We start from the raw sequence: 27222 nt of genomic DNA on the forward strand, positions 1-27222 counted from the left end.
AGTAGTCTGTCAACCGTTAAACTTGAAAGTTTGCAAGTGCGTTTTTCTTCATCACAAAGCTACGTTTATTTCAGCTTCACTAAATCATTATTTAGTAGATTCCAACAGCGTTCTTACAACTGTACTTTTTTGTCGCCACTTCAGAGTAGGTATGCCGGACAAAAAGCCCTTCCAACGTCTGCCACTGGATGCTTGTCCAGTCAATTACAGCATCCGCCTACAGCCAAATCTCAAATCCTTCACGTTTGAGGGATCAATCTTGATCGCACTTTGAAAATAAAAAACTGTTTCGGAAAAGTAGTGGGCCATAATGTGACAATGTAGAATAGAAATTAAAACAAAATCAAATCTAAGGAAACATTATGGAAACCAAACATGTCCATTTCTGCTGGCTTTCATGATATGTTCACTGATGTTACATGTAGGCCTATGGACACTAACAGTTTTACAGTAACTAGATTCTAGGTGTCTAACTTTTATATCATGCAAACTTCAGTTGGTGTCAGCTGGATACTATGAATATGAATAACATATTTTGATACTGTAATATATATAAACACTACACGATACTTTACCTAGGAGTATACACTATATAGCCAGCACATGTGTGAACTTCATGCAGACGACTAACTTTTTAACCGGAAATCGTCTCAATCACACTAATATTAAAACCGTATGACTTAAATTTAAAATCTAACACAAATATTCGCAAATATGTTGTTATGTCGCGACAAATTTATTACCATTGGCATGAATCTAATTTTAAAAATAAAAACAGGAACAATAAAATATAATACAGCACATAAACATTTTGATTTCATCTGTTTAATCCGTATTTTAATTGTGCATCTACTTGACGTTGATTACGACTTTTTCATACAAACGTCCGATAGACATTGACTGAAAAACGTGAAACGTGAGTGTATTGTATTTTTGGCTGATCTTTATGAAAGGGCTCTACCAGTTTCCCTTTCGAATATATCGTTTAAGTAGTCTGTCAACCGTTAAACGTGAAAGTTTGCAAGTGCGTTTTTCTTCATCACAAAGCTACGTTTATTTCAGCTTCACTAAATCATTATTTAGTAGATTCCAACAGCGTTCTACAACTGTACTTTTTTGTCGCCACTTCAGAGTAGGTATGCCGGACAAAAAGCCCTTCCAACGTCTGCCACTGGATGCTTGTCCAGTCAATTACAGCATCCGCCTACAGCCAAATCTCAAATCCTTCACGTTTGAGGGATCAGAAGAAATTCAGGTGAAGGTATGTAGCCTAGGCCTATGCAGATAATGCACTGTCATACTGTTGAAAGACAAAGGTCACTAATTAGGTCTAATTAAATAAGCAGTAAAGCTCTAAAGTCTGAATGATGCATGTTTGAGGGGATATTATGATACTTGAAATTAGTATGAGGGCTTTCTGTGAAGGGACAGGTACATTGTATTGTTTGCAACATGAAATATTGATGTTTTTTTTTTGTTTTTTTTTGTAAAAAGCTCTAAAGTTGATTTATTGATGATACAAATTTGGTGCCTATTTTGGAATTAATTGCACTATCAAGCGCTGCAGCCAATTAGATATAATAATAAAAAAACCAATAGATATAAAATTCATTGAACACAAGAGAACAAATCAAATCTCCAACTTTCATTTCATTTTTCAACTTTCATTTTGTTTTTCTTTACCAGTCATCTTTACTTTAAAATTACGTGTACCTATATTTAGACCACAATGAATCATACAAACAGTGGAAACACATAAAGACCAAAAAAAAAAAAAATACATATCCATGTACCTACACAAAATGTTTGTAGAATGGAATTCCAAGAGACAAATTAAGGCGGGCCAATACTGTATAAGTTTGCTATCAGATCTTATGCAAAAATACTATTGACAGATCACCAGTTGTCAATCAAACCATTTGGTGCCGCATGTGACTGAACATTTTGTGTTGTATAATACAACATTGAATTGGTACGTGTACATGTGCGTTTGTGAGCACAAGGCGTGGCTACAGTATATATATACATATTGTCTGGCGATCGGTCAATTGGTATGAAGTAATATAATACAATAATGATTTAAGAAAAACTTATGTATCAGACATTCAAAATCCAATTATATATAAACATTCCTTTTAGGATTTCTTGTAAGGACTTGTTTAAAAGAATACCATTTAAATTTGTGTACTTCAATATAAAAATTGCCATTTGCACTGTATACACATACATTTTTACATACGTTAATAGAGCTTGAGCACAGCTCAAATGGCCCGAAGGTAATGTTAATTTAATCTATGTAAATCATCCATATCTGTAGAGTTGGAAAACTTTCTCGTAAACAGGAAACGGAAATCACAACAAGATCCAGTATTGCGCAAGATAGTATGCAAAGTCACACTCTTGCAAGATTATATATACAAACAATATACTTTGAAAAAAAATCAAAATGAAAACATCAGTGAAAGATAAACCTCCCAATTTAATTCTTTACTAAATCAAACATTTACATTTTGTCCTGAATCTTAAGCCGTTTTACCTGACTATATTTGCTTCGGAATTTTCCGCTTGGCAACGGGGAATGACATTGACATATATTTTGTAGTCGCAGTCGTCTATTTTTGCATAAAGACTTAAGTGAAAGTAGAAGTATTCTATGCTAAATATTGGTTTTCTTTTTATAAACTCAATGTCAGTAATTTAGCAAGGCTTTTTCAAAACATAACATCGACAAGAGCTCAATCGCCGGGTCAGGGAGATAACTCTTTTGCTGTTAGTAATCTACATTCATAACATGTATATTTCTGTTTGGTAAGAGTTAAAAACCCAACAAACAAAAGAATGGATTAATTACTGTGCTCACAGATAGGCTTTGCCTAAAATCATATCATATATTGTACAGGCACTCCAATTAGAACAATTTGAAACAGAAACTTATCAAAATTTCCCTAATCTATATCATAATAAATGTCAGTAACATTTTAAAATTTCTTTTTTATCAGGTTGGTAAACCATTGAGCTCTATTACCCTAAACTGTTGTGATATTGATGTAAAGGAGGCAAGCTATCAGGGAGATGGTAGGTTTTTTGTGTTAAATTTATCAATTTTCACCAGTTTATTGTTCCTAAAGCATATTGATGTCAAATTTGTCATAAAATAATATGTTTTTCATTTGATTTAGAAGAAAATAACCAATTAGGTGAGCTTTACATATGGATGAAAATTAGTTACTTGAGGGAAAAAATCCAAACTTTAGAAGTTGATTTACCGGGTATCGAAAATTTGAAATATGTTACTTTAATTGAGACTATTGTTTTATATTGGCAATAATAAATCAGAGTTTGCTTTTACGCCATCTGCATACCATTTTTAAAATTAGGAAATGAAAAGACTCCACTTTTTTCCGTAAAGTTCACTCCAAATACATAAGGGGACCCCATTTTATCTGAGAAGGACCCCATATATAAAACACTTTGCACCCAAGAAAGTCTTCAGAAAGTCTTTGATTTAGTACCTACAATTTACTTAATATATACAGTGTATTTATGCATAGAAGAGCCATGTCTGATAAGATTAGTGAATGTTGTAAAACAGTAAAATTATTAAATGCCTATAACAAGTCATTACATATGTATTGCTTTATTTCAGGAGCTTCTGATAAAATCAAAGGAGAAATTTCTTATACTAAGGAAAATGAAATAGTTACTTTCACATTTCCATCAGAAATTCAGGTATGTTATACAATTTTAATTGCTATTGAATTACTTCACTTTTTGTAAACATTAATATGAGCTGAAATTATTGTGTAACTTAATTGCATGAATTTGTTATAGAAAGTTTTATGAAATGGGATTGGAAAATAAAATAAGATATTGTAAAAAAAACATCTGATCATGCATTAACGGATAGAGTTTATATGTCTCAATTGTTATGGTCTTATGAGGTGTTGTGATACAAATTATGTTAAGCTGTATGAGGATGTGAAAAAAATGAGATATAGTTTCCTTAATTCAGTTGAGTAGAAGAATAAAATATAAACAAATAGTTTTCATTGATTGATTGAAATGTACATATATGATATATGTTATATACATTTGTATTTGACTTAGCAACACATAATGTATGAAGCTTTATTTTTCATTTTGTATCATCACTTCATGGGTTAATATTTATTGATTGTACTGTTATGCATTCCATTTTGTAGTACAGTCAAATCTGTCTATAAAGACCAGTCAATGGATCAAAAAAAGGTCTTTATACACAGGTCAAATTGTTATGAAATGGACCAATTGAGCCCTGAAACAGTGATCTTTATAAGCAGGTTGTCTTTATACAGAGGTGGTCACTCACAAAGGCAGGTTTGACTGTAATAGTTATTTGAAATTCTTCTTGGTAATAAACCAAGCTGTTTGTTTATTGTCTAGCCTGGAAATGGAACCTTGTCTGTATCATTCAGTGGAGAGTTGAATGACAAAATGAAAGGTTTCTACCGAAGCAAATACACTAGTCCTGAGGGTGAGGAAAGGTTTGGGGCAGTTACACAGTTCGAGGTACGATACAACTATAGTTCTGACATTATTGAAAACGATTTGGATATTTTTTAGACAACTGCATTATAATGCAGCCTATTATATATCATTATATAAATAAACTCTTCGTTTATACCATTGATATAATATGACATATTTATGACATGTGTAAAATCACTAGAATGACGTCATGGGGAATAGTCATTGCCAATATAAGATTTTGAATGTTGTCATTTTAGAAGAAATTGTAACACATGAGGCTGACTTGGTTTGTCTTATTTAGAAACAGATTGGACATGTTTACTTTTATTTTCAAAAATTCTAGAAATGGGATTGTCTGATAGATAAAACTTCCTTCTTTTTTTAAAAACTGGACAAAGGCTACAGTGGTCGAGTCACGTAAAAAAAACTTCCTTCTTTTTTTAAAAACTGGACAGAGGCTACAGTGGTCGAGTCACGTAAAAAAAAACTTCCTTCTTTTTTAAAAAACTGGACAGAGGCTACAGTGGTCGAGTCACGTAAAAAAAAACTTCCTTCTTTTTTTAAAAACTGGACAGGTAGTCAGCTACAGTGGTCGAGTCACGTAAAATCGCTTCTTTGCACTTGATGCAATTGAAATAGAACTAAGTTAATCAAAAGCTTATTTGCATCACGGTCTTAATGTTGAAGCACAATTTGTTGAGCTGCTTTTAAATTTTGACAAAATATGCAGAAAAATGTATGTTCAGATCATATATCCGTGGCATAATGCTTATTAGTGTCTATACAGGGTTTTTGAGATCTCAAGATGACATGGGTAAAGTACTATTTACTGTCGATTAGTTCCACCTTCCGATGATTATGATGCTGTCATTTGACTTAATTTTTGTGATGTCATAATCACCGAAATATAAGACTAATCATCCGTAAATAGTACTTTACCCACATCGTTTTGGGATCTCAAAACCACCGTATTGCAGGTAAACTCCCATCATTTCATTGACTGAATATAACTTTACAAAAACATGATATAATTATAACTGTAGCTTAACTTATATTATGCAATTGAAATTTGATTGATTTTTTTTCTTACATTAATTTGTATAATGAATTATCTGTACAGGCCACAGATGCACGACGAGCTTTCCCCTGCTGGGATGAACCAGCTGTAAAGGCTACATTTGATGTCACACTTGTTGTTCCTAAGGACCGAGTGGCTCTTTCTAACATGGTAAGTTCTTGTTTGTACACAAATTTTACAGAATATAGGTCAGTTAATATTACAGTATAACTTGTCAAAACTGGCCCATGTCTAATCTAGATCTGTGTGTATTCTGTATAGGTCAGTTAAAGGGACAATTCACTCAGGCTAATTCTTTTACATAACCAAGAAGCAAAATATGGCATAAATGTATTGTTCTACATTTCTTATGAAACATATAACATAAAATATTGACAAATTCCACGTCATTGTTTAGTATTTTAATTGATACTGTTGTAATTACAAATCGTTGATTAATACAATTAAGCAGGTACAATATGTAGGCTGTACCCATACCCGAGCCAAAGTCATGCACGTTAAATAATTTGAACTACATTACCACTGAGGAGGTGATAAAATGATTTTTAGGCAAGACAATTCACCTAATACGGTAAATACACTACTGTCAGAGCGATTGGAGCAGTTCTAGACAAAAGTAGCATTAGTCTACGAGCAAGGGACAGGGTTTGCCATACAAGATACAAGTTACAGTATAACTTGTCAAAACTGGCCCATGTCTAATCTAGATCAGTGTGTATACTGGTGTAACTGTGTGGGATTTGCCTTAATTCATTGTGTGTAGTTATAACCTTAAAGTTGTATTTTTAATTTTTACCATCACAAACTCTCATAAAACATACAATGTGTGAATATGGATGCTTAAATATGATGGTTCAGATCCATGAAATCACCAATATACTATTGACATAGCAGTAAATGTCGCATGAAATATCACATGTTTTAAAAGAACCGCTATAGTCAATGCTATAGGTTTCAAACTTTCGGGTAATATCGGTAAACCTAGTTGCATCATGTAACCGACATCGGTGATACTCGTATAGATCAGAACCTCCTGAGCCATATCATGTGGTCGATACCGGCAACACCTGTACAGATCGGAATAGATCAGAACAGTCAAGTATTTCCGAGCTATTTTAAATGTACATATTCAAAATCAATATTTTAATTCAATTGTTTAATAACTTTGCGAATGCGAACTTTACAAAAGTTAATAAATATAAAATTTAAAACTTAGAGAGAAGGAGAAAAATATGTAGAACACTTTACTTTTTCAATGCCTAAAATACAACAAGTCACAGACCATACAACTTTACGTAAATCTGGAAACTTGTTTATACTGGGCAAATATGTTGTCAATGTGGCATCCAGTGTAGACATTAAAAGTTACTCTGTATTAATATTTCATACTGTTGATAAATGTGAAAGTATGTAAATCAGGGACATAATACATTATGTACATAATTAGGCATGAGTGCTTTTGAATTTATGTATTTTACAATTATATTAAGTTAGAATTATTGAAGTTCTTAAAATGCTTCTGTAATAAGACTTGGTTAAGGTTCTATTTTTAGGTCATCTGACCGGAAGGGTCAGGATGACCTATAGTCGTCATGTTTCGTCCGTCGTCGTCTGCCGTCCGCTGTGCGTTAACTTTTCATATTTTGAACTTCTTCTCAAGTTCTACCAGTGCGATTTGGCTGAAACTTGCATGAAATGATCCTGACATGGTTCCGACAAAGTGTTGTTATTTTTCATGTAGATCTGAAATCCAAGATGGCCGCCACAGCCGCCATCTTGAAAACACATTTTGAACTTCTTCTCAAGTTCTACTGGTGCGATTTGGCTGAAACTTGCATGAAATGATCCTGACATGGTCCCGACAAAGTGTTGTTACATCTCTGGTTGATCCCAAATCGAGGATGGCTACTATGACACTATCTAATTAATTTCCTATATGATTATTGCCAAGGTAGTCATATGACCGTTAAGGCCCTTGGGCCTCTTGTTGAAGATAAGAACAGTTTATTAACTTAATCCTTTGGCCAGTTACTAAAAGAAATAATCTAAACTATTAAAACCCCAAATAAAAGTGTTTGAACTTATTGCAGCCGGTAGTCTCTGAGGTCCCCATGGAGGGTGATACCAACTGGAAGGTGATGACATACGACCGCACACCTGTGATGTCAACATACCTATTGGCGTTCGTGGTGGGGGAGTATGATTACGTGGAGGGGAAGGACGCTGATGGTGTTTTGGTTCGAGTCTACACTCCAGTGGGCAAGAAGGCTCAGGGACAGTTTGGTTTGGATGTATGTACTTATATAAGTGATTATCTCCCACCAAATTTACAAATAACATCCTCCTCCTATTGTTTGGATGGAAAGGAGATGTGTTTACTGTTTAAATGTCATTTCTAAAGTAAAAATTTACCTGACTGGTTTAAATTAGAGCTGTCCATTTTAACATTTTATCTTATTTACATGTAAGAGATTCATTACCATGCCATTGCTGATATACAGTATGATTACTTAAGCAGATTGAGACCAACGCTTTGTTTTAAAATTTGTTTTATGATATTATAGGTAGCTGTGAAGACCTTGCCGTTTTACAAAGACTATTTCCAGATTGCCTATCCCCTTCCTAAAATGGACCTCATAGCTATAGCAGATTTCGCTGCAGGTTAGTATTGACCAGTGTCGAGTTCTTATACAGAGTGATATGATATGTGATTCTGAGGAAAATATATTTGTCTATATTTAAAGCTTTTTAGCAATAAAAGTTCATACTTAACTGGTAGATTTTATACTTGTAAAATAAAGATTTACTGCAATCAACAAATAAGAAAAAAAAATAAACAAAATGATTTTCTTAATCTTTGGACCATCAAAGAAATTTACACATGTATTATAGTGGCAGGGAACATAACTGGATACACCTGTTGCATACATCAGAACATGTTGTGATCACTGCCTTCAGATAAATCTGGGATTCCCAGTCATTCGATGCAAAAGAAAGTTATCAGCTTTTATAAACTTTATACAACTATAGAATTTAAATTTAAAAGTCATCAGCTTCTATAAACTTTATACAACTATAGAGTTTAAATTTAAAAGTTATCAGCTTCTATAAACTTAATACAACTATAGAATTTAAATTTAAAAGTTATCAGCGTTTATAAACTTTATACAACTATAGTATTTAAATTTAAAAGTTATCAGCTTCTATAAACTTTATACAACTATAGAATTTAAATTTAAAAGTTATCAGCTTCTATAAACTTTATACAACTATAGAATTTAAATTTAAAAGTTAGCTTTCAGCTTCTATAAACTTTATACAACTATAGAATTTAAACTTTAAAAGGTTTAAAATCATTTAAAACTTCTATAAACTTAAATACAATATATAGAATTTAAATTCAAAAGTTAAAAGCTTCTATAAACTTAATACAACTATAGAATTTAAATTTAAAAGTTATCAGCTTCTATAAACTTAATACAACTATAGAATTTAAATTTAAAAGTTAAAAGCTTTTATAAACTTTATACAACTATCGAATTTGAATTTAAAAGTTATCAGATTTTATAAACTTTATACAACTATAGAGTTTAAATTTAAAAGTTAAAAGCTTTTATAAACTTTATACAACTATAGAATTTAAATAACTGTACCATGTATTACTATTGGTCAGGTAAATATATGTAATTGCTTTTATCTGCCGACACTGTATCAGACAAATTCTACATTGCTTGTCACTTCCGAATGAATTTAAATTCATATTGTTGGTACTTTGTATAGATACTTAATCAGACAAATTGTACATTTCTTGTCACTTCCAAGTATATATAAATACATGTAGCAGGTACTTTGTATAGACACTGGATCAGACAATTGTACATTGCTTGTCACTTCCAGGAGCTATGGAGAACTGGGGTCTAGTTACATACAGGGAGACAGCGTTACTTATTGACCCAACGACGTCGTCTGCCAATACTCGTCAGTGGGTAGCCCTTGTGGTCGGACATGAAATAGCTCATCAGTGGTTTGGAAATCTCGTCACTATGGTAACTTTACAAATTATTGTTACTTTTATGCAAACTGTAAAACTTACTTTTTTTGGTAAGTTTCTTTAAATCACACATAATATAACCTTACCAATATTGCTGGAATAAAATATTTGGTGGTAATATCTTGTGCATTTATATTGGTCAGTATTTTTGTCTGGATGTGGACATAGCTCCCAGAGATAAAGAACGAGTTTAAGACAGTCTTCGGCAGCATGCTTCAGTGATATAGCACTATAAAAAGGGCAATAGTTCCACTATACAAGATGATACAACATGAATATACCGCAGTCTCCCAAAACACGCACCTCGCACAACATACACGCAACACACTGCATACATGGGAGGCAGTCCTTACATGACCATAGCTGTTAATTAATCAAACAAATAAACAAACAAACAAAGCTGTTTAAAAGGTCATGTAATTATATCCTGAAATTGAGTACATGTAATGCATTAAATGCCACATAATTAGAGAGCCGTCTTAATTTTGATATTATTGTGACAAATGCAACAATTATACAATACTTATCTTTTACCTGTAACATCATGATTTAGATAAGTATAGACCTCATTCTTACTTTACCTTAACTCTACCCACAGGAATGGTGGACACATCTCTGGTTGAATGAGGGCTTTGCTTCCTGGATTGAATACTTGTGTGTTGACCATTGTTTCCCAGAGTTTGACATCTGGACACAGTTTGTAAATCAGGATTTAGGTCGTGCCCTGGAATTGGACGCTCTTCATAACAGTCACCCTATAGAGGTAGATAACAACATGTACAGTCCCATTAGTGGTAGTGTTGTAAAGCTATGATTATAGGTCTAATACCATTGATATTCCTTGTTAGTAAAGAGCCCATATGGAACTTAAATAAAATGATTCAAGTGGAACTCTTGTTAAGATAACATGCATAAGGCTTGTATGTCTTTATGAATTTGATAAATCTGATTGAAAGTGAACATGTCAAATGGATCCCCTTCTGTGTGAGGGCAACTCAATGCAGACTTTCCCTTTTAATAGGAATAGACATTTCCTTCGAAGAAAAAAACATCTGTATACAGTGAAACCTGTCTATAAAGGACACTGTAATAGGCCAAAAATGTCCTTAATGGACAGGTGTCCTATAAACAGATACAAATGTTTCTTTTTGAAAAACTTTAGCCTTCTTGCCATATTAAGGACATAATTCAAAAACCAGATACAAAGAAAAATCCACCATGAATTTCCAATTGCTATGATACCGTTGTACAATTTGCAACAATGACGTCATATTATATTGAAATTTCATAGTAAATTGCACCAAATGAGATTGACAAGTCTGTCCTTTATAGACAGGTGTCCCTGTATAGAGACATCCTTTATATATAGCAGGTTTTACTGTGATCTGATTGATCAGATTTACTTATCTTACGTTACCTTCCAGGTACCAGTCGGCCATCCTGATGAAGTTGATGAGATATTTGATGCTATTTCCTACAGTAAGGGAGCATCAGTTATCAGAATGTTACACGACTACGTGGGAGATGAGGTATGTTCTCGTTCCTCTTTCTGGAGGACATTTGTGTTCATTGAAAATGAATAGTCTTTTTGGACAGTTCTGTATGAAACATTCGAATGAAACTTTTGACTGTGAATAAGATTTAGTTTAATCCATTAATAAACAGTTGATGTTTCGATCCTTTATCTGTGGTTCTTCTCAAAAAACTCTGGCCAAGATCTGTAATATGTCTTGAACCGACCAAACTTACATCAGTGGCACATGTTATAGGTAAAAACACAAAGAAATGCATCCATTGGAAGATTGTATCTTCCCTTTTTCAGGATTTCCGTAAGGGCATGAACCAGTACCTGACCAAGTTCCAGTACAGTAATGCCTTCACAGAGGACCTGTGGGATGCTCTGGGAAAGGCTAGCGGTAAACCTGTCCAGAATGTCATGTCTACCTGGACGCAACAGATGGGATTCCCGGTCATCAAGGTAACACCTCAAGTAGTCCTCTGATGGTACCCTAATAGGAGGATGGGGGAGGGAAAGAGGGGGACAAACATAGCATGGGGGGAGGGGGAGAGAAGGGAGGGGCAGATGTGGTACCATGATGGGAGATGATGGATGGGGGGGGCATTAGTATACCTATCGGAATGTCATGTCTACCTGGACGCAACAAATGGATTCCCAGTCATCAAGGTAATATCTTACTACTAGTCCTCCAATGGTCTTGTTTCTCTTTACATTATCATATTCGATGAATACATGTCCTGGGTGCTTAAAAAACAAATAACTGGGTAATATAACTAAATTTGGACTAGCCTCCCATAAAATTATTGCACAAGGTAAGCCTCAAATGGAAAAGAAATAACAAACAAACCCTACATAGTTTTCATGCTATCAGTCAGGATTTGTAATTGAAGGTAAGTGATATTGAGTCCTAAAAACGGACCATGGGCTCTTATTGAGTCACATACAGTTTGTGCTCTCTTGTTACATTTGAGTGTTTCTTTGCAAAACAACAAAACTCAGAAACAACATTCTCTGCAGGATTATGTTGACCTGATTAAAATTAAACTAGCAGACTGAGTGAAACAATGTCTACTTTCAAATACAATTTTGTGTGTGTATTTAACAGGTTGAGGAGAAACAGGAGGGAGATAACCGTGTTCTCACCCTTACACAACAGAAGTTCTGTGCTGACGGTCAACTCCCCGAAGGTAAAGATTCTGATATCTCTTAGGTTCTATCACATCCAGGAGTAATTTGCAGTAATGCTGATAATATTCATCATGCAATATGAATGAAACTGTGTATATACAGTTCTGTGTACGGAGCATTGCATTTGCCCTTCTTAAATAACTGGATCTGTACATGGTAAACTATTATATCAGGATTTACCATATAAATACCTGTCAATTGTATTTAATTGTTTGATTGGTAAGCTTACCTGGCCAGGAGCAGAGCTAGGTGAGTGATACAAGCCATCTGGGCCCTTTGGTTTTATTGATATGTTATATATGTTAATTAACATTGGTTATGATCACCTACAAATGGGTTCCGTCTGTCCGTCCGTCTGTCCGTCCGTACGAATGGTTTCCGGAGCATAACTCTAAAACCAGTAGAGATATTTCCACGAAACTTCATACGCACATTGGTCTTATGGTCTAGTAGTGCCTTTTGCTATTTTTAGGTTTTCATTTTTTGCATTTTTTCCGTAACCATGGAAACATTGCTGAAAATATCATATTTTTGTACCAGGTTCGTTTCCGGAGAATAACTCTAAAACCAGAAGAGATGTTTCCACGAAACTTCATAGACACATTGGTCTTATGGTCTAGTAGTGTCTTTTGCTATTTTAAGGTTTTCACTTTTTGTACTTTTTTCTGTAACCATGGAAACATTGCTGAAAATGGCAGATTTTTGTGTAAGAATCGTTTTCTGGAGCACAACTCTAAAACCAACAGAGATATTTTCATGAAACTTCATAGACACATTGTTCTTACGGTCTAGTAGTGCCTTTTGCTATTTTTAGGTTTTTTACATTTTGTGCTTTTTTCTGTAACCATAGAAACATTGTTGAAAATATATATTTTTGTAGCAGGTTCATTTCCGGAGCATAACTCTAAAACCAGCAGAGATATTTCCACGAAACTTCATAGACACATTCTTTTTATGGTCTAGTAGTACCTTTTGCTATTTTTAGGTTTTCATTTTTTGCACTTTTTCCGTTACCATGGAAACATTGCTGAAAATATCATGGTAAATGGTAAATGTTACTTTGCAAAACTCCACCCATCTTTGTGTATATAGTCTAATATAAATGTCAAGGCTGTATACCTGATTCAACAATTCCAGCCCCGCTCTACTTGAATTATACTCCATCTTTCTTTAGCTCAACTTCCTTTTTCCTGGTTTTTTTCATACACATAAGTCTCCACAATCAAACTTACTTCAGCTTTGATATCTCCATTGGCGGGGGATCTGATATGTTATATATGTTAATTAACATTGGTTATGATCACCTGCAGGTTGTAACTCCAAGTGGTTGACTCCAATAACAATATGTACCAGCAACAGTCCCAAAGCACCTGTCAAACGCATCTTAATGGAAGACATTGAGACAACTGTTACCATGGAGAACGTCAAGCCTGGTGACTGGGTCAAGGTCAGTCACTTTCATACTTACACTGGCTTAAGACATTTGGATTTCTTGTTTTAATGAAATAATGTGATAGTATTAACTTAAAATTCATAAACATTTTCATTTGGATTCTTTTTCAATTACCTTTAAATTAAGGCTACACAGTTTTAACAATAGAAAAAAGTTAAAGATATTTAAATTAGGCACTTTACTTTGACAAAGAGTAAATACGTAAAATTAAGCGCTAACTTTATAATTGTTAAAAGATGAATTTTACTCATTACACAATAAGATATCATTACTTGAAAACTTTAAGATTTGCCTTGTAATAGAGACAGGTCATTGGGCCTCTTGTAATTCCATTAGATGATGCATTTTCTGACATATTATTTTATGTATTTGTACAGCTAAACAGTGGTACAGTGGGAGTGTATCGGGTACAGTATACGCCCGATTCCCTGGAGGCCATGATCTCGGCTGTAAGGGAGCGAACTCTCCCCCCTCGGGACAGACTAGGACTTCAGAGTGATCTGTTTGCTTTGGTATGTACAATTCAGTTTGATCGCCTTGTGTCCTTAGTAGCAACTTTCAGCCAGTTTTGTTACAGAGAATGAGGCTTGTGGTAGAATTCAGATGCTATGAAACACAGTTCATTGTAGTTTTAAAATGTCAGACACCCTTGGCACCCATTTATAACATAGACAACGAGAGATTGAGTGAAAGTAATATTGTCACCTAAACCACATAGGATGGGACATAGATAAGATTTAATAACGTTCGACATCTTTTGAAACTAATTTACTGTAGAATGGTTATCTTTATAGTATTCATGCAGCAATGTTTCGTACAGTATAGCTTACCCTCGTCTTATTTAGATCCCAGTGTTTACGGCATACCCTGGTAATTATATATAAACTATGCCTAAACCATTATCGCACCTCAGACAGAAATGTCCCAAATGATTGGCGGAGAACCATCATGTTGTGACCCCCTATCACTTTCCAGGGGGTCAGTAAATTTTATTATAGTGAAATATGGTGGCTGTCGCCCTCACTTCAAAATTTAAACACATTCTTTTCAACTAGATATGCCAGTTCATTACCATAAAAATATATATTACTTATCAATCTTTTGTGTAAAATTAATTGTAAATTGTTTTGATACTTTGTTTTGATTTTTTAAATATGACTTCCTTTCCTTCGCCAGTTTAATGACGCGGTGATTATCAAACATAAGAAATCAAGCGTTTTCTTGACTGCGATTATATATATAAACAAATGAAAGGGTTCGTATCTATAGATCTAATAATCCTCACTCTACAATCAATTTATTGGCATAATTTCAAGTGATTATCTCAGCGAGAATGCAGAGATGATCATGGAGACCGGGCTTTAAATGTTTGATTGATGTTTGTGTCACTTTTGTTTGGGATGCTTTCAATATACAGCCAGTCTGGTGTCGTATTGAGGTAGCTAGGCCTACTGTACACTAGGAATGTCGAATGATTGTTGATTTATGAATTATTTAGTATTGTTCTTTAGGTTCCTTATGAAGTATATTTGCAGATTCCGGAAAGAAATACATAAATAAATATGTAGGCCTAGGCCAACTATTTTAAAATGCGGCAATTATTTGTATCCTTTGCCAGCATGATTCAGGTTTGATTTCAGATTATTGACCAAACAAATAGGAAACAAAGATCTAATGAAACAAATAAATGGTACTCGATGTGATTAATTCGTTATATAGTCAGTTACTGACCCCCTATAAAGGCATAGAGGGTCAGTAAAGGGTGTAGGAGGCTCAGGCTACACCCTCACCCCTATAAATCTTACTGGACCCTCTTATGATGCCTTTATAGGGGCTCAGTAACTGACTATATAACTAATAATAGGGGGTCAGTAACTAACTATATAACTAATATTGTACTTTTATTATATATTATTGCACATCATTTCTTTCATTATCTAATAGAGATTAAAACCTGTATTATCTGGAAAACCAGGATATAACGGCCAAAACTGGTCCAGGGGACATATGGTTGAGACAAATTTCACTGTATAGGATTTTACTCAATGTTACCAGATAGTAGATATGTATATGTTACACTTGTTATTTGAGAACATCTTTGCACTTTCAGGCCAGGGCTGGAATGGTGTCTTCAGTAGATGCCTTTAAGGTGGCTGGTGCCTTTGTTAATGAAGACAACTACACAGTATGGACAGATCTATCAGGGAGTCTTGGTGGCCAAGGGCTCCTGCTGCAGTACACAGACGCTGATAAAGACTACAAAAACTTCTGTCTCAACCTCTACAGAAAGGTCTACGAGTCTCTGGGCTGGGACGCTAAGGATGGTGAAAGTGAGTTATTAATTTCTGGTTGTGAAAAAAACAAACAAAACAACAAAAAACTCAATTTGTTTATATGACAGAATATTAAAAAATCAGATGTAAAAAATCCCAAAAAAACACCAATAAACCTGAAATGCATGGAGACAGTCAACTAATATATATATATATCTTGTAATTTTAGGAATCAGTGGGTATTAGTCGACTTGCCCAATATTAATATAGACTATAATTCCAATACAAAACTTTGCAATATAAGTGTATTTTTTGTCTCTATATTTCTTTATAATATCAAGAAAGGTTTGAATCACCAAGATAAATGAACAGTAAAACATGCTTATAACAAACCTCTGTGGACCACATAAATCACTTCATTATAACAAACGTCTGTGGACCACATAAATCACTTCATTATAACAAACCTCTGTGGACCACATAAATCACTTCATTATAACAAACCTCTGTGGACCACATAAATCACTTCATTATAACAAACCTCTGTGGACCATGTAAATCACTTCATTATAACAAACCTCTGTGGACCACATAAATCACTTCATTATTACAAACCTCTGTGGACCATGTAAATCACTTCATTATTACAAACCTCTGTGGACCATGTAAATCACTTCATTATTAACAAAACCTCTGTGGACCACGTAAATCACTTCATTATAAACAAACCTCTGTGGACCACATAAATCACTTCATTATTACAAACCTCTGTGGACCACGTAAATCACTTCATTATAACAAACCTCTGTGGACCATGTAAATCACTTCATTATAACAAACCTCTGTGGACCATGTAAATCACTTCATTATAACAAACCTCTGTGGACCAAGTAAATCACTTCATTATAACAAACCTCTGTGGACCACATAAATCATCTATTATTACAAACCTCTGTGGACCACGTAAATCACTTCATTATAACAAACCTCTGTGGACCACAGTAAACCACTTTATTATAACAAACCTCTGTGGACCACGTAAATCACTTCATTATAACAAACCTCTGTGGACCATGTAAATCACTTCATTATAACAAACCTCTGTGGACCACCACTTCATATATTAAAACTCTGTGGACCATTCATTATAACAAACCTCTGTGGACATGTAAATCACTTCATTATAACAAACCTCTGTGGACCACATAAATCACTTCATTATAACAAAACTCTGTGGACACAGTAAATCACTTCATTATAACATTATAACAAAACTCTGTGGACCACATAAATCACTTCATTATAACAAACCTCTGTGACCAATAAATCACTTCATTAAACAAACCTCTGTGGACCACGTAAATCATTTCATTATAACAAACCTCTGTGGACCATGAAAATCACTTCATTATAACAAACCTCTGTGGACCACATAAATCACTTCATTATAACAAACCTCTGTGGACCACATAAATCACTTCATTATAACAAACCTCTGTGGACCACATAAATCACTTCATTATAACAAACCTCTGTGGACCACATGTAAATCACTTCATTATAACAAACCTCTGTGGACCACATAAATCACTTCATTATAACAAACCTCTGTGGACCACATAAATCACTTCATTATAACAAACCTCTGTGGACCACATAAATCACTTCATTATAACAAACCTCTGTGGACCACATAAATCACTTCATTATAACAAACCTCTGTGGACCACGTAAATCACTTCATTATAACAAACCTCTGTGGACCACATAAATCACTTCATTATTACAAACCTCTGGGACCACATAAATCACTTCATTATAACAACCTCTGTGGACCACATAAATCACTTCATTATAACAAACCTCTGTGGACCACATAAATCACTTCATTATAACAAACCTCTGTGGACCATGTAAATCACTTCATTATTACAAACCTCTGTGGACCACATAAATCACTTCATTATAACAAACCTCTGTGGACCACATAAATCACTTCATTATTACAAACCTCTGTGGACCACATAAATCACTTCATTATAACAAACCTCTGTGGACCACATAAATCACTTCATTATAACAAACCTCTGTGGACCACGTAAATCACTTCATTTAACAAACCTCTATGGGGACCACGTAATTCACTAATCACTTCATAACAAACCTCTGTGGACCACGTAAATCACTTCATTATAACAAACCTCTGTGGACCACGTATAAATCACTTCATTATAACAAACCTCTGTGGACCACATAAATCACTTCATTTATAACAAACCTCTGTGGACCACGTAAATCACTTCATTATAACAAACCTCTGTGGACCACAGTAAATCACTTCATTATAACAAACCTCTGTGGACCATGTAAATCACTTCATTATAACAAACCTCTGTGGACCACATAAATCACTTCATTATAACAAACCTCTGTGGACCACGTAAATCACTTCATTATAACAAACCTCTGTGGACCACGTAAATCACTTCATTTATAACAAACCTCTGTGGACCACGTAAATCACTTCATTATAACAAACCTCTGTGGACCAAGTAAATCACTTCATTATAACAAACCTCTGTGGGACCACGTAAATCACTTCATTATAACAAACCTCTGTAGACCATGTAAATCACTTCATTATAACAAACCTCTGTGGACCACGTAAATCACTTCATTATAACAAACCTCTGTGGACCACAGTAAATCACTTCATTATAACAAACCTCTGTGGACCACGTAAATCACTTCATTATAACAAACCTCTGTGGACCACGTAAATCACTTCATTATAACAAACCTCTGTGGACCACGTAAATCACTTCATTATAACAAACCTCTGTGGACCAGTAAATCACTTCATTATAAACAAACCTCTGTGGACCATGTAAATCACTTCATTATAACAAACCTCTGTGGACCACGTAAATCACTTCATTATAACAAACCTCTGTGGACCACATAAATCACTTCATTATAACAAACCTCTGTGGACCACGTAAATCACTTCATTATAACAAACCTCTGTGGACCACGTAAATCACTTCATTATAACAAACCTCTGTGGACCATGTAAATCACTTCATTATAACAAACCTCTGTGGACCACGTAAATCACTTCATTATAACAAACCTCTGTGGACCACTAAATCACTTCATTATAACAAACCTCTGTGGACCACGTAAATCACTTCATTATAACAAACCTCTGTGGACCACATAAATCACTTCATTATAACAAACCTCTGTGGACCCATGTAAATCACTTCATTATAACAAACCTCTGTGGACCAGTAAATCACTTCATTATAACAAACCTCTGTGGACCACGTAAATCACTTCATTATAACAAACCTCTGTGGACCACGTAAATCACTTCATTATAACAAACCTCTGTGGACCATGTAAATCACTTCATTATAACAAACCTCTGTGGACCACGTAAATCACTTCATTATAACAAACCTCTGTGGACCATGTAAATCACCTTCATTATAACAAACCTCTGTGGACCACGTAAATCACTTCATTATAACAAACCTCTGTGGACCACGTAAATCACTTCATTATTACAAACCTCTGTGGACCACGTAAATCACTTCATTATAACAAACCTCTGTGGACCATGTAAATCACTTCATTATAACAAACCTCTGTGGACCATGTAAATCACTTCATTATAACAAACCTCTGTGGACCACGTAAATCACTTCATTATAACAAACCTCTGTGGACCACATAAATCACTTCATTATAACAAACCTCTGTGGACCACATAAATCACTTCATTATAACAAACCTCTGTGGACCACATAAATCACTTCATTATAACAAACCTCTGTGGACCACATAAATCACTTCATTATAACAAACCTCTGTGGACCACATAAATCACTTCATTATAACAAACCTCTGTGGACCACGTAAATCACTTCATTATAACAAACCTCTGTGGACCACAGAAATCACTTCATTATAACAAACCTCTGTGGACCACGTAAATCACTTCATTATAACAAACCTCTGTGAACCACGTAAATCACTTCATTATAACAAACCTCTGTGGACCACGTAAATCACTTCATTATAACAAACCTCTGTGGACCATGTAAATCACTTCATTATAACAAACCTCTGTGGACCACGTAAATCACTTCATTATAACAAACCTCTGTGGACCACGTAAATCACTTCATTATAACAAACCTCTGTGGACCACGTAAATCACTTCATTATAACAAACCTCTGTGGACCACGTAAATCACTTCATTATAACAAACCTCTGTGGACCATGTAAATCACTTCATTATAACAAACCTCTGTGGACCACATAAATCACTTCATTATAACAAACCTCTGTGGACCACATAAATCACTTCATTATAACAAACCTCTGTGGACCACAGAAATCACTTCATTATAACAAACCTCTGTGAACCACAGAAATCACTTCATTATAACAAACCTCTGTGAACCACAGAAATCACTTCATTATAACAAACCTCTGTGAACCACAGAAATCACTTCATTATAACAAACCTCTGTGGACCACATAAATCACTTCATTATAACAAACCTCTGTGGACCACATAAATCACTTCATTATAACAAACCTCTGTGGACCACATAAATCACTTCATTATAACAAACCTCTGTGAACCACAGAAATCACTTCATTATAACAAACCTCTGTGGACCACGTAAACCACTTCATTATAACAAACCTCTTGGACCACGTAAATCACTTCATTATTACAAACCACTGTTGACCAAGTAAATCACTTCATTATAACAAACGTCTGTGGACCACGTAATTATAAATCACTTCATTATAAGCATATTTAATGATACATTTATTAAATCTTATAGGAACCTTGATGGTGAATGAAAATAACCACATTATAACTAGGAATTCATTGTGTGTTCATTATAAACATGTTTAGTGTACTCCATTGTATGATAAGAACAGACCTTTAAAGTCTGATATTTTAGGATGTGTCTGGAATTGCTACTAACAATTTACATTGTAGGCCCTCTGAATGCCATGTTGAGAGACTTGGTGCTGACAAAGATGGGTCGTTGTGGTGACAGTGACGTTGTGGCAGAGGCCAATAAAAGATTTGATGCCCACCTATCTGGTGCCACGCCATTATTAGCCAATCTTAGATCCTCAGTAAGTAAAGCTTATTGGTTACATGGTATATATAAGGATAGTGATCAGTGACGTATTCTTTCTGGTAAATTATCACATGTTGTTGTTGATACATGAATAGTGTTGGTTATGCTTGTTCTGTTATTGATCAGTATATAGAACTAATTTTAACCAATAAGCGCCCCCGTCCCTGTAGACACCTCTCCATGTTTTTGAGGTCTCAATTTCACTAACCTCAAATAAATGCAGACATGAAATATGAAAATGTGTAGGTTTCTTCATCTGGTTACTTTTGCAAAATGATTTATGACTTACCTTACAATAACATGTTCAAATTTGGTTTTTATGTGCCCTGGGCACTCATTAGGTTAAATACATTATACTTAGTATGGCATGCCTTGTATTAAACACACTCATGTCTTGTCTGCGCTTGATTTTCAAACTGATGCATTTTTATACATGTTTGTCATATCATTTCTCCATTTAAAGTTTGTTTCCCAGCTTCATTATTAAAACATGATTATATCTCTGTACAGATGCATACAATTGTTTCAGGAATTTGACCTGATGTATGTTAGCAAGACATGAACCTAAATTAACCTAGTGAATTTTGAGTAAAATACATATTTAAGACGTGTCAGATACATTTGTACCTTACTAAGTATTTATATTTCAGTTAATGTGCAAATCTGTCAAATAAAGTAATTATAATGGAAATTCCATCTTTCTGTATTTTGAACCGGCCCAGTCAAATTTTGTAGCCTGAGTGTGATAAAATAGTACTAGTAGTGTTGATATTTAGTGACCTCCCGTAAATACACTGAACAAATTAAATGAATGTAAACAAAATGGTGGGTCAAAAAACGTGGGGTGAAGCGAACACAAACAAATTCTACCAGAAAACTGAGTATGACATGAGTCAGTAAAACGTGTGCGATTGGGAAAGTAGGTAAATATAAAAGGATCACTGAAATACAAGAGACGGGAGCAACTTCCCACTTTATACTTGCATGATCTACTATGTGAAATTAAGTCAAGAACCTTCCTTCGTGGTGTCTCGTCGAATGAAAAAGTCGCGTTTGACGTTTGAATTATAATTCTTAAGCTAAACACAAATTGTTTTAAAATGAATATTTACAAATATGGCTTATATTTCATATGTCAACGATCGTAAATTAAAAAAATAATCTTAAAATGTGTTGAAAAACTAATATTCCTTGTCGTGTCGGCAATTTGTTGTTCATTATAGCCTCGCTTTCGACCAGCTTTTGTTTTATGTTCCAAAAAATAGAATATGACGGACTGTTTGTATCATTTTTGGGGTAGGTATTCCCCCACGTTTTCCTGTTGTTTTATATAACATAATCATTGTAATGAAATCTTCAATAAATATCTGAAAACCATATCTAAGCATACAGAAGAACTTATTTAAGGTTCATGTCCCTTTAATAAAAAGTATTTTATTTTGTAGGTCTACATCACAGTGCTGGCTAATGGAAATGAGGACACCTTCAATAGAATGATTAAGGTAAGTTTAAAGGTGGATAACTAGGATACAAGGGAGATAACAAACCTCTGTGGACCACATAAATCACTTCATTATAACAAACCTCTGTGGACCACGTAAATCTTTGGGCAGTATCAAATCTCTCCTTCATTATTACAAACCTCTGTGGACCACGTAAATCACTTCATTATTAACAAACCTCTGTGGACCACGTACAAATCACTTCATTATTACAAACCTCTGTAGACCAAGTAAATCACTTCATTATAACAAACGTCTGTGGACCACGTAATTATAAATCACTTCATTATAAGCATATTTAATGATACATCTATTAAATCTTATAGAAACCTTGATGGTGAATGAAAATAACCACATTATAACTAGGAATTCATTGTGTGTTCATTATAAACATGTTTAGTGTACTCCATTGTATATAAGAACAGACCTTTAAAGTCTGATATTTTAGGATGTGTCAGAATTGCTACTAACAATTTACATTGTAGGCCCTCTGAATGCCATGTTGAGAGACTTGGTGCTGACAAAGATGGGTCGTTGTGGTGACAGTGACGTTGTGGCAGAGGCCAATAAAAGATTTGATGCCCACCTATCTGGTGCCACGCCATTATTAGCCAACCTTAGGTCCTCAGTAAGTAAAGCTTATTGGTTACATGGTATATATAAGGATAGTGATCAGTGACGTATTCTTTCTGGTAAATTATCACATGTTATTGTTGATACATGAATAGTGTTGGTTATGCTTGTTCTGTTATTGATCAGTATATAGAACTAATTTTAACCAATAAGCGCCCCCGTCCCTGTAGACACCTCTCCATGTTTTTGAGGTCTCAATTTCACTAACCTCAAATAAATGCAGACATGAAATATGAAAATGTGTAGGTTTCTTCATCTGATTACTTTTGCAAAATGATTTATGACTTACCTTACAATAACATGTTCAAATTTGGTTTTTATGTGCCCTGGGCACTCATTAGGTTAAATACATTATACTTAGTATGGCATGCCTTGTATTAAACACACTCATGTCTTGTCTGCGCTTGATTTTCAAACTGATGCATTTTTATAGATGTTTGTCATATCATTTCTCCATTTAAACTTTGTTTCCCAGCTTCATAATTAAAACATGATTATATCTCTGTACGGATGCATACAATTGTTTCAGGAATTTGACCTGATGTATGTTAGCAAGACATGAACCTAAATTAACCTAGTAAATTTGAGTAAAATACATATTTAAGACATGTCAGATACATTTGTACCTTACTAAGTATTATATTTCAGTTAATGTGCAAATCTGTCAAATAAAGTAATTATAATGGAAATTCCATCTTTCTGTATTTTGAACCGGCCCAGTCAAATTTTGTAGCCTGAGTGTGATAAATATAGTAGTGTTGATATTTAGTGACCTCCCGAATTACACAGAACAAATTAAATGAATGTAAACAAAATGGTGGGTCAAAAACGTGGGTGAAGCAAACACAAACAAATTCTACCAGAAAACTGAGTATGACATGAGTCAGTAATGTGTGCGATTGGGAAAGTTGTAAATATAAAAGGATCACTGAAATACAAGAGACGGGAGCAACTTCCCACTTTATACTTGCATGATCTACTATGTGAAATTAAGTCAAGAACCTTCCTTCGTGGTGTCTCGTCGAATGAAAAGTCGCGTTTGACTTTTGAATTATAATTCTTAAGCTAAACACAAATTGTTTTAAAATGAATATTTACAAATATGGCTTATACTTCATATGTCAACGATCGTAAATTAAAAAAATAATCTTAAAATGTGAAAAACTAATATTCCTTGTCGTGTCGGCATTTTGTTGTTCATTATAGCCTTGCTTTCGACCAGCTTTTGTTTTATGTTCCAAAAATAGAATATGACGGATTGTTTGTATCATTTTTGGGGTAGGTATTCCCCACGTTTTCCTGTTGTTTTATATAACAAATCATTGTAATGAAATCTTCAATAAATATCTGAAAACCATATCTAAGCATACAGAAGAACTTATTTAAGGTTCATGTCCCTTTAATTAAAGTATGATATTTTGTAGGTCTACATCACAGTGCTGGCTAATGGAAATGAGGACACCTTCAATAGAATGATTAAGGTAAGTTTAAAGGTGGATAACTAGGATACAAAGGAGATAACTAGGATACAAATGGGGATATCTAGGATAATTTTTTATATTTTTCGGATGCAATAAATTATTTTAGATAGTTTTGTTCTGTGGTACAATAAGAATGATGAAAAAAGTGTAAAGAAAGTATAATTTTTGTTACAGAAAAACAAATTGGCCTGATCCTGTTTTTGATAGACAAAAATACCATTTGTCAATGATGTAGCACCTTTATTATTTGTGTGATATATATTATAAAATATAATTTTAATTATTTGTATTACAGCTGTATGACGCTGCAGACATGCAGGAAGAGAGAGTGAGGATCAGTAGATCTTTGGGCAGTATCAAATCTCCCGAACTCAAAAAGAAAGTTCTCGAGTTTGCAATGTCTGTAAGTTATTGATGTGAATTTTTTTTTCAATATTATGAAAGATGTTTTTTCATTTTGAAAGGGGTGTAAGAGTCTGTCCTAACATCCATTCTTCTGACTTATCTTGTCTTGGGGATATACTTCTTGATTATCAACTATAGCCATTGGTTATTTTTCATGAAACATTGTCACTTATGTGTATCAAAAGGAGGTCACGGTGACCTACATTTAAACTTTTGATCTATATCAAGGAAAAATGTTGTGAAGGATCTGCATTTATCTCCTTTAATATTACTGCTGAATTATCGGAAGTTTTCATTTGAAATGTAATATTTTTTTCTAAATCCTTAAAACTATATATATCTATTGAAATATATGTTTCAGGATAAGGTGCGGTCCCAGGATACAGTCTTTGTGATTGCTGGGATAACTGGGTCTGTAGAAGGTAGAGAGATAGCATGGCAGTTTGTACAGGATAGATGGGCTGATCTTCATGACCGCTATAAGGGAGGCTTCTTACTGTCCAGGCTTGTCAAGGTAATACAGAGTATATTGTAAACGTGCATATTTCCGTGAGTGCCTAACTTCGCAATTTGCGTGTGTCAGCATTTTGCAGCGTTCATGTTTTTTGTGGTAGATATACTTTCAAATACTTGTACAATATGGTTTCATATATACACACATTCATATTACCCGCAGATGATGTTGTATAAAGGGCTTCATGTAATTAGCTATTAATTCGTCCTACACGAAAGTTTTTACATTTATAGCACCTCAAGCCTCGTGCATGATACCATACCCAACTTTTACAAATTTACAGAAAGATGGATGAGAATGAAATAGGCCAGTTCAGGAATTAGTATAAATAGCTTACATCAAAGTAACAACTACAAGTTAGTGTTTAATTCTAAAAAATATTTGAGCTAGTTTGGAAAATTTATGTATACATAGCTACAATGTATTGCAAAATCCATTGTCATGAACCACTTTAATGTTTTTATGATCCTGTGATATAGATAGACATGGAAGTCGCATTTTCATATAAAGCAGGACACACCACCACCTAATTGGACAAGACAGAATTTGAACCACCGAACTCCCGACCCGCACCTCCTTATCATGATCGGATAAGACAGAATTTAACACCCTCCCCCTACTCTTTATGGCAGTTGCATATGAAGAACACTAGTCGCCATCTAAGTGTTTTTGATTGATCAAGTCAGGAATTTGGCAGGAACGAACATGACAAAATTTTACGTTATTGCTACATGTAGATTGTTTCAATTCAAAACGATATATATATGTAATGTACCCATATACAATTTCAAATTGGCTTTGTTCCAGACCACTACAGAGAACTTTGTGACAGAAGACAAAGCTGTCGAAATTGAGGTAAGCTGATCCATGATAAGATATACATGCAGCATTATATAGGTTTAATAGTTTGATGAAGATTGTAGTATCATCACAGTATGAATTAGATTATAAGCGTGAGGTTTAAACTGTTAGCATTAGATAATGTTTGGATGAAGATTGTAGTATCATCACAGTATGAATTAGGTTATAAGCGTGAGGTTTAAACTGTTAGCATTAGATAATGTTTGGATGAAGATTGTAGTATCATCACAGTATGAATTAGGTTATAAGCGTGAGGTTTAAACTGTTAGCATTAGATAATGTTTGAATGATGATTGTAGTATCATCACAATATGTGCTGTATAAGATTATGTTTGTGCACTTTAGGCGACTTTTGTATGTTTACGCTGTGCCGTTTTACTAGATAATCTTTTGATGAAGGCTATATTAGATTATGAGAAATTCAAACTGATAGGTAAATGCAGTTTAGTTCATTATGTTTAACCCTATAAACAACTAAGGTCATCTAAAGATATTCTCTCTGATGTGCTGTGTATGGAGCTTGCCTGTACGCTTTAGGCGACTTCTGAATGTTTATGCTGTGCCGATTTATTATAAT

At 34.2% G+C, this 27222-nt stretch overlaps 1 protein-coding gene across 3 annotated transcripts in view; it reads left to right on the plus strand.

Moving 5' to 3' along the window:
- Nucleotides 1-889: 889 nt before the first annotated feature.
- The window catches only part of LOC138334946 (puromycin-sensitive aminopeptidase-like), a 28356-nt gene continuing 2023 nt past the window's right edge, over nt 890-27222 (plus strand). The window contains exons 1-21 of one of the 3 annotated variants that reach the window (XM_069283821.1): nt 890-916; nt 1132-1261; nt 3000-3075; nt 3647-3729; nt 4423-4548; nt 5630-5737; nt 7678-7878; nt 8152-8248; nt 9485-9633; nt 10237-10401; nt 11063-11167; nt 11461-11616; nt 12263-12344; nt 13656-13792; nt 14176-14310; nt 15909-16128; nt 21102-21244; nt 24809-24865; nt 25161-25268; nt 25632-25784; nt 26592-26639. In XM_069283821.1, coding sequence (XP_069139922.1) covers nt 1139-1261; nt 3000-3075; nt 3647-3729; nt 4423-4548; nt 5630-5737; nt 7678-7878; nt 8152-8248; nt 9485-9633; nt 10237-10401; nt 11063-11167; nt 11461-11616; nt 12263-12344; nt 13656-13792; nt 14176-14310; nt 15909-16128; nt 21102-21244; nt 24809-24865; nt 25161-25268; nt 25632-25784; nt 26592-26639 — 2472 coding nt within the window. In that variant the 5' untranslated portion in view covers nt 890-916; nt 1132-1138. The other 2 variants (XM_069283822.1, XM_069283820.1) reach the window with 2 other exon arrangements.

The sequence above is a fragment of the Argopecten irradians genome, chromosome 11 (genome assembly GCF_041381155.1).
Source record: "Argopecten irradians isolate NY chromosome 11, Ai_NY, whole genome shotgun sequence".
Classification (NCBI taxonomy): domain Eukaryota; kingdom Metazoa; phylum Mollusca; class Bivalvia; order Pectinida; family Pectinidae; genus Argopecten; species Argopecten irradians.